This window comes from Neoarius graeffei, chromosome 20 (genome assembly GCF_027579695.1).
Source record: "Neoarius graeffei isolate fNeoGra1 chromosome 20, fNeoGra1.pri, whole genome shotgun sequence".
NCBI classification, from domain to species: domain Eukaryota; kingdom Metazoa; phylum Chordata; class Actinopteri; order Siluriformes; family Ariidae; genus Neoarius; species Neoarius graeffei.
In genome coordinates this window covers 62,818,481-62,832,266 of record NC_083588.1, presented here as the reverse complement: position 1 = coordinate 62,832,266, position 13,786 = coordinate 62,818,481, and the positions used below count along the sequence as shown (strand labels likewise).

Below are 13,786 nucleotides of genomic sequence, written 5' to 3'. Positions count from 1 at the left end.
CTGGGATAGGCTCCAGCTTGCCTGCAACCCTGTAGAAGGATAAAGCGGCTAGAGATAATGAGATGAGATGAGACTTCTAAATTAGCAAGTCAAAAATATTTTAGAGTTCCAAATGTTTGTTTGTTTGTTTTTCCAGCACAATGTTAAAGGTAGACTGCCTTTCAGATTTTTCAAGTGTAAGTCATGAAAAGAATTTTCCCCGACACCCAATTATTTTTATTTAGTGGACCGAAAGCCACTGAATTCGAATCACAGACTTCCAATTTTATTAGGAATTTAAAAAACAGAACAATTAATGAATTTATCTCCACGTGGCCCTAAATTCTCTGCTATTTTTTCCTGCTTCACCATGACCCAATTCAAGATTCTACGTCATGCATCACGTGGTGGGCTTTCCCCGTTCACACAAGGCATTGTGGGATACAAATTTGAAACAGGAGAAAAAAATGGAGGACGTGAGTGCGAATGAAAGTGAAAGAGCGATTACAGTAACGGAAAGCGAGAAGAAAAGACGTTATGTTATATACGAAGGAAAGGAAACGCAGGACCAAACTCATAAATATCGGCGGTCAGCAAGCACCTCGGTGTGATCAGCTGTTCATTTAGCGACAGAATGATGGAACTGTCAGTGCACGCTCAAAGGGAAACCTGTAGATGGCAGTAATGCAACACTGTGGATGCCAGCTGCCGTAAAACCCAAAAGAAGAAGAAGGTAAACCTGCGCATACGCACACGGACTTCCTCTGTCTGCTTGACTGCACGAAGCGAGCGATTTCATGCACATTATTTGCTTTAATCCCCTCAAATTAAATAACTTCCCAGCCACAGAATGACCTGATATTTTGTGAGATATTACAGAAATAAACATCTCACAATGACCACATTTCAGACGGAACTAAATTTCACAGATTTTATGAAATCGAAAGGCCGCCTCACTTTAAATGTTACAGAAACAAAAAAAAGTTTGTATCTGAGCAGCATGTTCCATAAGAATCCACTTTTCAGATTAAAAAAGAAAACATAATGAAGGCTGCTGGGTTTTGGTGTAAAATGAAGAAGTGAGTGTGACAGTCAAAGTGTCCAGAAGAACTGTGGCTGGTTCTGTAAGATGCTCAGTAAAACCTACAGATCATTTCCGCATAAAACTGCACTCACTGGACCTGAGATGGATATCTCATCTCATTATCTCTAGCTGCTTTATCCTGTTCTACAGGGTCGCAGGCAAGCTGGAGCCTATCCCAGCTGACTACGGGCGAAAGGCGGGGTACACCCTGGACAAGTCGCCAGGTCATCACAGGGCTGACACATAGACACAGACAACCATTCACACCTACACTCAATTTAGAGTCACCAGTTAACCTAACCTGCATGTCTTTGGACTGTGGGGGAAACCGGAGCATCCGGAGGAAACCCACGCGGACACGGGGAGAACATGCAAACTCCGCACAGAAAGGCCCTCGCCGGCCACGGGGCTCGAACCCGGACCTTCTTGCTGTGAGGCGACAGCACTAACCACTACACCACCGTGCCGCCTGAGATGGACATATATTTTTTAAAGCAGTGTTATCTCACACCACATATTGACTTTGTTATATTCATTTATTATGGCTTACTGATTACTGTTTATAGTTCTACTCTACTCTACTCTACTCTACTCTACTCTTTATGAATACACCTGGCCAGTACTTAAAGAAATTGGACACTATCACTGTGCCTTATGTTTTATCACGGTCTGTGGCAATCTTGTACATCATTGTACTCTGTATAACACAGCAAATTGTCCATCTTTTTATGTTCACAGACTTTCACACTGGTTGATGTTTGTTTAGAAATCTGTTCTTGGGCTAGCGCTTCCTTATCATTCTTTATACTGGCATCTGAAACAAAATCGACATGGCCTGCGCTCGCTCTAATAACACGTTACAGATGTTAGTCCCTGGAGTGAGAACAGATTTAGGAAAAAAGGCTTTTATATATGCTGCTCTCTCATCCTGGAACAATTTACAAAGGGACTTGAACCTGTCAAAGCTGATAACTCTGCGTGAATTTAAATCCATTCTAAAAGATAGAGAAAATACCTGTCTTGTACAGTGCACTTGCTGTTAAATTTCTGTTTATGCTTTTAATTTAAATTTTAACCTTCAGCTTTTATGGCATTTTAACCGAATACTGTTTTATCTATAATCATCTGTAATGTTACACCAGGTGTATTTTTGTCTGTTGTATGGTTATAATTTTTATTGTAATATTGTTTATGTTGCCCTCTCGGCCAGGTCAGTCTTGGAAAAGAGATTTTAAAGGGATCCTCCAGCGAATTTACTCTTAAATTTATGTTAAGTAAGAAATATTCGTAGATTTCAACAGTCAAATATTCATTTTTGGACACCAAATAGTGTTCTAGAATTTTTTTTATTAAAGTACCAGATGGGCCTCCTGTGGAAGTGACATACAGTGCTGAGCGTAAATGAGTACACCCTCTTTGAAAAGTAACATTTTAAACAATATCTCAATGAACACGGCGGCATGGTGGTGTAGTGGTTAGCGCTGTCGCCTCACAGCAAGAGGGTCCAGGTTCGAGCCCCGCGGCCGACAAGGGCCTTTCTGTGTGGAGTTTGCATGTTCCCCCCGTGTCCGCGTGGGTTTCCTCCAGGTGCTCCGGTTTCCCCCAAAGACATGCAGGTTAGGTTAACTGGTGACTCTAAATTGAGCGTAGGTGTGAATGTGAGTGTGAATGGTTATCTGTGTCTATGTGTCAGCCCTGTGATGACCTGGCGACTTGTCCAAGGTGTACCCCGCCTTTCGCCCGTAGTCAGCTGGGATAGGCTCCAGCTTCCCTGCGACCCTGTAGAACAGGATAAAGTGGCTACAGATGATGAGATGAGATCTGTTTAACTTGTAACGTGAAAGTAAGGTTAATAATATAACTTAGATTACACATTTTCAGTTTTACTCAAATTAGGGTGGTGCAAAATGAGTACACCCCACAACAAAAACTACTACATCTAGTACTTTGTATGGCCTCCGTGATTTTTAATGACAGCGCCAAATCTTCTAGGCATGGAATGAACAAGTTGGCGACATTTTGCAACATCAATCTTTTTCCATTCTTCAACAACGACCTCTTTTAGTGACTGGATGCTGGATGGAGAGTGATGCTCAAGTTGTCTCTTCAGAATTCCCCAAAGAAAATAATTTCTTTACACCACAAAGGTGAAGGCTACAAGAAGATCAGCAAAGCTTTACTTATCAGTCAGAATACTGTAGCAAAAGTGGTACAAAAATTTAAGAAAGATGGAACTGCAACCATCTCACAGAGACGTCCAGGTTGTCCATGGAAGTTAACACCTCGACAGGAGCGTCTTCTGATGAGAAGGGTTGAAGAAAATCAGCATGCGAGTTCACTGCAGTTATCTAAAGAAGTAGAAAGCCAAACTGGGGTGACTATTTCCCGTGACACAATACGGCGTACACTGCAGAGGAATGGCATGCATGGATGCCGCCCATGAAAGAAGCCTCTCCTAAAGCCCAGGCACAAAAAAGCCCACCTAGAGTTTGCCAGGGCCCATGCTGACAAAGATGAAGACTACTGGGACTCTATACTCTGGAGTGATGCGACCAAGAGAAATGTTTTTGGAACTGATGGCTTCAAAACTGTATGGCATCACAAAGGTGAGGAATACAAAGAAAAATGCCTGGTGCCTACAGTGAAACATGGTGGTGGCAGTGTCCTTATGTGGGGCTGCATGAGTGCTGCTGGTGTCGGGGAGCTGCATTTCATTGATGGCATCATGAATTCACAGATGTATTGCTCTATACTGAAAGAGAAGATGCTACCATCACTCCGTGCCCTTGGTCGTCGTGCACTTTTCCAACATGACTAAACACACATCTCAGGCCACTGTTGGATTTCTGAAGAAGAACAGGGTGAAAGTGATTCAGTGGCCAAGTATGTCTCCTGATCTGAACCCAATCGAACACCTATGGGGAATTCTGAAGAAACAAGTTGAGCATCACTCTCCATCCAGCATCCAGTCACTAAAAGAGGTCGTTGTTGAAGAATGGAAAAAGATTGATGTTGCAAAATGTCGCCAACTTGTTCATTCCATGCCTAGAAGACTTGGTGCTGTCATTAAAAATCATGGAGGCCATACAAAGTACTAGATGTAGTAGTTTTTGTTGTGGGGTGTACTCATTTTTGCACCACCCTAATTTGAGTAAAACTGAAAATGTGTAATCTAAGTGATATTATTAACGTTACTTTCACATTATAAGTTAAACAGATGTTATATTAAACTTTGTCTTGTCAACATTTTGGAAATTGTTTGTTTTGATTGAGATATTGTTTAAAATGTTACTTTTCAAAGGGGGTGTACTCATTTACGCTCAGCACTGTATGCAATGACGTGGTGTAGTGGAAGTTTGGAGCAACTCGGCTGTTTACATCCTCTGCTTACATCGTGGTTTTGTTCATTTTACAAGTATTTTTACTGAATTTATAGGTTTTTAAATACGTAAAGTATGCCTCATTGTGCAGCATATAAATGCCAAAATGATGCTAAAAAGAAGGATGAGAAGATATCTTTTCATCGTTTATCTGGCCAGAATTGTCTGATTATTCGCAAAAAATGGATTCACGCCATCAGAAGACCTCAAAACAATCTGCCTGCAGTGCCCAACTTCTGCTCCAAACATTTTGAATCATCCTGTTTTGATGAATTGACGGAATTAGAGGCAAGATTAATGTAGGCTTCCAGTATAAAAAGAAAGAAAAGATGATGCTGTGCCAACAATATTTGCCCATCGTTCAGTTCCAAAAGTCCACCAATGCAGTGTTGAACGGCAACAGAGACATCACCAGGAGGTTAATTTCGACTTTGATTCTCTGCAGTACCGTATATTATCAGTGTGGGGCGGCACGGTGGTGTAGTGGTTAGCGCTGTCGCCTCACAGCAAGAAGGTCCGGGTTCGAGCCCCGTGGCCGGCGAGGGCCTTTCTGTGTGGAGTTTGCATGTTCTCCCCGTGTCCGCGTGGGTTTCCTCCGGGTGCTCCGGTTTCCCCCACAGTCCAAAGACATGCAGGTTAGGTTAACTGGTGACTCTAAATTGAGCGTAGGTGTGAATGTGAGTGTGAATGGTTGTCTGTGTCTATGTGTCGGCCCTGTGATGACCTGGCGACTTGTCCAGGGTGTACCCCGCCTTTCACCCATAGTCAGCTGGGATAGGCTCCAGCTCGCCTGCGACCCTGTAGAGGGATAAAGCGGCTAGAGATGATGAGATGAGATGAGATATTATCAGTGTCTTACCTGGTGAATTGTAATCAGTATTCTGATGCGTTTTCAGCTCTTCAGTGTATACTGGAAGAAAATACAGGTAACAAAGAAAACACCAGCATTAAAGAACAATCAACAACGGATCAAGAGGCGGAGCATCCGATTGAGCTTCAGGTCGACTACACTCCAGATAAGAGAATTACTCAGAACATTTTTCATGAAACTCACTCTTTTGAAATTTCTGAAGTTTAATTTCATGGTAGTTTCATTTATATGCTTGGAACATGAATTGACCGGAAAGAGGGATATTGCTGTGCAAACAGATGAAATCCAGACAGAGACAGTTGTCTTCGAAGACAAGTTTATCCAGTGTTCTTTGTTGGGAGATGAAAGCGCCTCATTAGATGATTCGTTCAAACTCTACTAACAAAACGACGATGTAAGCAGAGGATATAAACAGCCAAGTTACTCCAAGCTTCCACTATGCCACGTCATCAGAACCGTCACTTCCGCGGGAGGTCCATCTGGGATTTTAATAAAAATTAATTTTTCTAGAACACTATTTGGCCTCCGAAAATGAATGTTGAAATCTATGAATGCTTTTACTTTACATAAGTTTAAGAGTAAATCTGCTGGAGGATCCCTTTAATCTCAATTAGTTTTTTTATCTGGTTAAATGAAAGATATTGATTGATTGATTGATTGATAGTATTTTTTTTAAATGTTGGAATGAAGAGTTTGGTTCCAAAACGTGATAAACGCCAAATTTGAAAAATTGAAACTCCTGCTACCAAACCATCAGCAATTATCATATCGTACTCGTACCGTATTCAGTTTTCACCAAAATGCGATGTCTGCCATTGATTTACACACTGCATTACCGCCTTTCATTCCAAAACGCAACAAGCACCATCACCGATTTTTCTCAAAACCAGACATATCCATTTGGCCAATCAGAGGCCGCCATTGGCGTGAAGTCTTCTAAGATGGCTGTGCCCATGAAGTAGGAAATCGCTTTGGCACTTCTCACATTTATTGGACAATTTCACGCTGAATTATGAATAATTTCAATAAAATAATCTAAAAAAATAAAATAATCTATAAAATAAAATAATCTGTCATGAAAGAACACGGTTAAATGCACTTTAAACAGAAAGGGATATGTAGCATTTTGGGGGGAAATGCCGTGGTGTGGATATGTAGCGACTTGACAAAAAAAAATTACTTCGTTTAGTTAAAAGCTGTTAATTAGTTCTGGATTTCACGTTTGAAGTTTATCATTAAGGAGTTAGTCAATAAATTTTAAAACAGGATACAGTGGTTTTCCTTTTATCACTTCCCATATTCAGAAAAAGTGATTTTTCTCGAAACAATAGAATTGGATATATAGTGTTTTGGAGCCAAACTCTTCAAATACTTAATTTCATTATTTTTAAGCCATTTTTCCTCTACAGCATTTCTTTACATGGGCCTAAGACTTTTGCACAGAACTGTTTGTCACAAAACTGTTCAGGAATCCCAGCTTGTTGGGAATGTTCATTCGGAACACTCAGGCTGACCTGCTGGAAGTCGCTCTCTTCCTGCAGGAGCCGTTACACCAATACGAAACGCTTCATGGATATAAAGTCCTGCATTTGAAGCACATCCAAGGTTATTTGGTTGGTGTCACAATGAACTGTCCGGTGTCTAGATCCTCCAGGAGTCCAGCTGAGGCTACAGAATCGTCCTGGAATTACGGGATATTTTCTCATAATTACAAGATAAGGTGCTTATTTTTTTTCTTTTGTGAATGTAATGCGCTCCTGTACAGACAAGTCACGATGTGTGCGAAAAACACAGAGACAGCGGCTTCGTTCCCCCTGGGGTTCATCTTTTATTCATCGGAACTTGATGCATCCAAGTTGAGGGTCATTCTGTTTTTGGCACCTTTTAGAGTTCATTTGAAACAACACACTGAAATCATTTTTAAAGAACAAAGAAAAAAAAACATGGCTAAGGCTGTGAGTTTACAAAATGATATATGTACATTTACATAGAAAGAATAACAAAAAAAAGAAGAAAGAAAAAGCAGTCAGAGATCGTTGTAGGTTGATTTGTTACCAAAGCTGTATCATGAGTTGGATTTTTTTTAAAGAAAAGGAAAAAAAAAGAAAAGGAAAAAGTACACATGAATGTTTTTAGCATTGCTTTTTCCCCGTTGTAATTATTGTTATCCTTTAAAACATCTCAAGAGCAGATTTTCTGTAAATTTATAGCATGCATTTAATTTAATTAAATTTAATTCTGTATTATTCATGAGTTACTTAGCTTCACATCTTGTAATGTTTTCCGTTGGTAATTTTGTCGCTTGCTTTTTTTCCCGCAAGGATTTATCAAGTGTTCAGCATCCTCGTCTTTTTCCTCGCCCTCTCCTCTTTTTTGCTTTTTTTCCCATCCTCCATCTTGGCAGTGGATCCTGGAGTCTATCAGTTGACCTCTGACCTTTCCCCTTCAGCGCCTGCCTGTGCGGTTCTGGCTCGCGCTGTTGGTGGCTGAAGGCAGGAGGAGGAAAAAACAGGAAGTGGACAGAGACGGAGCAAAAGATGAGAAGGTTCGTTTTAAAAGAATAAATTTTTTTTTCATCGAAAGTCAAAAGTGTCTCTTTGTTCCAGCAGCTTTGTGGTGGAAAATCTTGGCTTCTTTTTTTCCTCACTTGCTGTTCACGTCACTCGGTTTCTCATCATCCACCAGTTTTGCACTTTGTGTGTATTCGCGTCCATTTATGTTAAATTTTTTTTTGCACTTCAGAAAAGTCTTTAAATAAGTTAGAAAAATTAATACATTATATGTGAATATAATGTATCGCTTTGTTTGCAGTCTGGGCTATTCCTTACTGAAATCCCTACTGCGGTGTTTCACAGTTTTTCTGCAAAAATAAATAAATAAATAAATAAATAAATAAAGCAAACAAAGTCGTAAATGATCAAATCAATACGTACAAATGTAAAAGAAAGTACAAGCCTTTGTTTTTGTTTTTACCCTGGGCCTTGTTTCAGTACCACACTTTAACACACCCTTAGCGACTTCCTTTAACATTTTATCCTCGGTTAAATCCTGGCACCATCTTAAACGCTAATACAATAATTTATTCGCTAAAATAAAGATTGTTAGATGTACGATTGTCACCAGAGTGACTTCAGGAGCATTAACCTTTCTGAAAAAAAAAATAGGGGCGACAAAACTGTTTTTAAGTGTAAAAAAGGACCAAAAAGTTCTAATTAAAAAATTCAGCATCTGAAATATCAAACTGGGATTAGTCCAACTGGGATTGTTTGCTTGTACTGACAGACAATAGAACTGTGTTAGCGTGTTGCTAGTGAATTAGCAAGCCAAAATGATGACTCGTAGATCAAAAAGAATGAATTGCCATGAAGGTTGTTTCAACACCAAGGTCAAGCGTTTTCCTCTTGAACACTTCACTGTAAGTGGCCACTCTTTGAAAGGAATGTCGACAAGGGCGTGTTAGGAACGGTAATAAAATTCAGGACCAGTGTGTCAAATAAAGCACCTAAATTCACACACCCAAGCTGGTTTTATCTAAGATAAAATGGCGGGGGGAAAAAACAACCCAAAACAAAACAATCATGCAAACATGATAGACTGCGGAAAAGAACAGGAACTCCGCCCAGCTCTTCCTACTCATGAGAACTCGCGGTACATAAAATTTGAGCGGTAAAACTTTAGGGCTCGGATCTTTCTGCCCCTTGTGTTGTTTGTTTATTTCTGTGGGGATTGGGTTCCTCATACTGGCGTGGTGCGTCGGTTGGCTGAGTTTCCGTGAGCCGAGTCCTTCAGGTCCTTCTGGATGCAGTTGTGGACCTGGAGGAAGTCCCTGTCCGAGTTGTAGGTGGCCGTAGGGGTGCCATGACCCCCCTTTAGTGCGTACATGGAGATCTCGGTGGAGGGCAGGGTGCCGAAGCCTTTCAGGCCGACCGGGGAGGCTTCACGTGATTGTGAGCGCTCTGTCGAGCGTGATGAAGAGCGCGACTGAGAATTGGAGCGTGAGCGGCGCCGGTAGCGATAGCGATAGCTGGGGATTCGTGTAATGGCTGAACCATGTAGGTAATCAGCAGCCCTCACGCCCGATCTCAGCTCCCGGTGCCGGTCAATGAACATGTGCACAGCCAGGACTCCCACCATCTCGGCCATGATGAAGGACAGCGCTCCGAAGTAGAAGCTCCAGCCATACGAGTAGCTGTTCTTCTTCGAGTCGCTCTTAGTGGGGTCTCCTGCGTTCGCTGATATGTACACGATCATGCCGATGATGTTACTAAGACCTGTCAGAGACACAAAGTGAGATACAACACTTAGCACAAGGTAGCACTGCATGGCTAACTCAGCTCATATATTCCTGAACCTTGCTAATAGCTGTGAGCTAGCAAGAGTCTCAAATCACAGTATTTTTCATTATAATATAATAATTTATGTTTCAGCTCTTTTCTTGCGAAAGAATCCATAAATTTGTGATTTTTTTTCTAGAAATGTTGAGGCTTAATACAGAATCCATTTTTTTTAAGGCTAAGCTTGCTAATCACAAAAGCTAGCAAGCACTGGTTAGTTTTGCTAATAATGTTATGCTAGCGATCCCTGATAACCACTAGGTCTGAGACTAAAGAGTCCTCATCTCATTATCTGCAGCCGCTTTATCCTGTTCTATAGGGTCGCAGGCAAGCCGGAGCCTATCCCAGCTGACTACGGGTGAAAGGCGGGGTACACCCTGGACAAGTCGCCAGGTCATCACAGGGCTGACACATAGACACAGACAACCATTCACACTCACATTCACACCTACGCTCAATTTAGAGTCACCAGTTAACCTAACCTGCATGTCTTTGGACTGTGGGGGAAACCGGAGCACCCGGAGGAAACCCACGCGGACACGGGGAGAACATGCAAACTCCACACAGAAAGGCCCTCGCTGGCCACGGGGCTTGAACCCGGACCTTCTTGCTGTGAGGCGACAGCGCTAACCACTACACCACTGTGCCACCCACTAAAGAGTCCTAAAAATGCTATTTTAACCCTTTAAGTATATTTTAAAGTAGTTTCTGAATCTAAAATCCTTATAACAAGCAAAAGCCAAATTTTAGCTAGTTTTAAGCTAATCAGATTATAGATGCTAGCTCTGATTCACTGTGGGTCATGCTAGCATTTCTGAGAGAAATATTTATTACCTCCGCCAAGGAGGTTATGTTTTCGGTAGCGTTGGTTTGTTGGTTTGTCTGTTAGCAACATTATGGAAAAAGTTATGAACGGATTGCTCTGAAATTTTTTCCAGAGGTGTGACTGGGCACAGGTAACAATCCATTAAATTTTGGCGGTGATCTGGATCACCTTCTGGATCCCGGAATTTTTTAAAGGATTCTTGGCGGAGGTCTGCGCTCCCCGAGTGCTTTTCTAGTTTGAATTTGAACTGAACACTTATCTGAAAAAAAAAATCAATCACTTCATTAACTGTGTGTGTGAGAGAGAGAGAGAGAGAGAGAGTGGGCTACAGTGTGTTGTGTTAGCATACACGTAGAACTAGCCTTTTGTCTGATCCAGGGGTGATCTGAGGTAATCGTGACCTGCACAATGCTGCGTTCTGTCACACACCTGTCTGTGGTAGAGTCAAACCGAAATGATAGATCATTGGGAAAGTGTGTCAGGGACATCGTATTTTTAGAGTGTGAATCCCAAACGGCCTCTTTTCAGCCTAGCAACAGGATCAGAGGTAGGAAAAGAGAGTGAGCTGAATATTCTTGCTTCTCTGCATGTACAGTATCAGATATTTTCTTTTCATGATTGTTAGCGGTGTCGTTTTTCTCTTATCGACTGTTTTGTTGGACAAAGAGCGCAGTCCGATTTAAACTAAGAATGAAGTTGTATGAAGTTATGATACTACGTTCATCATATGACTCGGATGACACGCAAAAGCATCGCGTTATTCCATATTATTATACATACAGGACACTTTTTCAGTGGAATAAAAACGTGTTCTATTCCCTTCTAGCAGGTTTCATTCATTTGGTTTGATAGCATGCAATATTGTTAGCATATCGCTTATCCTACGGTACGTGTATTACGCCACTCTACCCAATGGAGAATGAGCGGGCAATATTGTTACAATATTACACGTTGTCAAGATAACACGACATCACACGTCGGAGACGTAAAACTTCCGCGCTAGCAAGTGACTGTTGACAGTTTGTAAACAAACATGGCCGCCAAGTTTGCTTCGTTAAATACAGAAGATTTTGAGAGAATGTTGGCTGCCAGGTCGCTCTGTTGCGTGTAGTTGTCGATGTTGATTTTAAAAGTAACTAAATAAATTACACAGGGAAAATAATAATAATAATAATATTTGGCTTGACTGCACTAGCATTGGCCTTCGCTAACACTACACCGGCTGGAAGGTAACTGGACTGCTGCGCTAACAGCACCAAGCTAGCGTTGGCCTTCGAGAATGCTGATATGAAGAAAGTGTGTATCTCATCTCATCTCATCTCATCTCATCTCATCTCATCTCATTATCTCTAGCCGCTTTATCCTGTTCTACAGGGTCGCAGGCAAGCTGGAGCCTATCCCAGCTGACTACGGGCGAAAGGCGGGGTACACCCTGAACAAATCGCCAGGTCATCACAGGGCTGACACATAGACACAGACAACCATTCACACTCACATTCACACCTACGGTCAATTTAGAGTCGAAAGTGTGTATATATAATAATAATAATAATAATAATAATAATAATATTGGCTGGCTTTTTCTGTGGTCTATCAGATATGGATACTTTCTTTGACCCGGACTGGCCATGTACATGGATGCTTGCGCCAACTTGTTCCTGTCACAGGTTGTAACTAGTTTTAGACATATTAATTGAATTTTTATATAATTTTACTGCTTTTGTAAGGCTAAGGGTTGCACCCAGCATGGGACTTGTTCCCGTTCGTGCTCACCCTTTTGGGCTAACTTTAATTTTAGTTTTTGTTTTTTTTCTTTATTATTGCTTATATTTTTGTAAATGTTAATTTCTTATTGATGTAATTTTTTGTAAGTAGCCCGATAAAGTTGTTAAAAAAAAAAAAAAAAATATATATATATATATATATATATATATATATATATATATATATATATATATATATATATATTCCATTCAGCTACTCGTCTTTGACTCGTTCAGTATCATGCTACCTGAATGGAATATATCTGATATGCCACGAAAAAAGCCAGCCAATATTATTTAATTATATCACGGTGCTGCTGAATGCTGTAATCTGATTGGTGCTGATGGTGGGTGTTGATTCATTTTATCTAACAGCAGGTTCATATTAACGCGCTTGCATACTTGCCAACCCCCAGAGGATGAAACGTGATAGATCAGATTGCATGACACAGTTTTGCCCTTCTACGGGGGTCCGAGGGCTTGTTCCCCCCCACAAAAAAAAAAATGGTGTAAAATGGTGCATTCTCCTGCCTTCTGGGTGCCATATTTGAAGAAAATTGACCAAGAAATCGGACCGACATACTGTACTTCACAAAATCCATGCTTCTCACCTCGCCTCGATGCTTTGAAGCTGGATATTAAAATGACCAAGTCGCCTTGAACTTGTCATGGTGATTCTTTTTTCTTTGAGTTTTCATCGTTTGCGATCACCAGACTGCATTTGGTTTTTACAAATTCTGGCGTGATTTATTGCATCATGTGAGCTCATTGCTGATTGGTTAGAACCATAACGAGAACCAATGGAATGGCGTGATAGGATAGAGCGATACAATTCAGATTCAATATCATTATCGCACCGTTCCTTTGACTCTCGGTGCTTCAAAACTGTGGAACTCACTTCCTCTGGAAGTAAGACAATGCAAATCTCTTGCGGCATTGACAAGCGCTGTCAGGACTGTTTTTCCGTGAAAACTATGCATCGGTGTAAATAATTTGTAAATAATTTTTGTTCAATTTTTTGACAGATTTTTTTTCTTCCTATTACTATTGTCATTTATTTCTTTTTCATTAACTGAGAGCCACGTGTATATTATCTATAGGATATCAAGTGCTATCTCTCAATAAAAATGCCATCTCTCTCTCTCTCTCTCTCTCTCTCTCAGCTTCACTCAATGTGACTAGCTGACGCTGTATATAGACTTGTATCTTGTATCAGCTGAAGCGAGATCACAACAGCAAACCCAACAGTGTTTGCTGATTATTTTGTACTGCAGTATTTTTTAGAACTAAAATAACTAGGCGGGATTCACCTGCCAAAATCCGTACACTACCGCGTGAATCGGTTGAGTTGGCAAGTACACACTTGTTCAAGCACGTTCTTGTTTCTATAGCAACCACTCGTTCAAAGGATACAGGATAAATTCTACACAATCTAAGCTTAATGATAAATTAATTACAAACCTGCTGATATTTAACAAAGAAAAACGTGTATAATTGTTGATATGGTGATGTTTTCTGTAAAGAAACGATTATTTAGCATTTTTATAAC

General features: G+C 40.8%; 1 protein-coding gene across 1 annotated transcript in view; it reads right to left on the bottom strand.

The window, feature by feature from the left end:
* Nucleotides 1-9,049: 9,049 nt before the first annotated feature.
* LOC132869342 (voltage-dependent calcium channel gamma-2 subunit-like) overlaps nucleotides 9,050-13,786 on the bottom strand; it is a 117,109-nt gene continuing 112,372 nt past the window's right edge. The window contains exon 4 of the mRNA XM_060902684.1: nucleotides 9,050-9,585. Within this exon, the coding sequence (XP_060758667.1) occupies nucleotides 9,050-9,585 (536 nt within the window). The remainder of the gene's footprint in view (nucleotides 9,586-13,786) is intronic.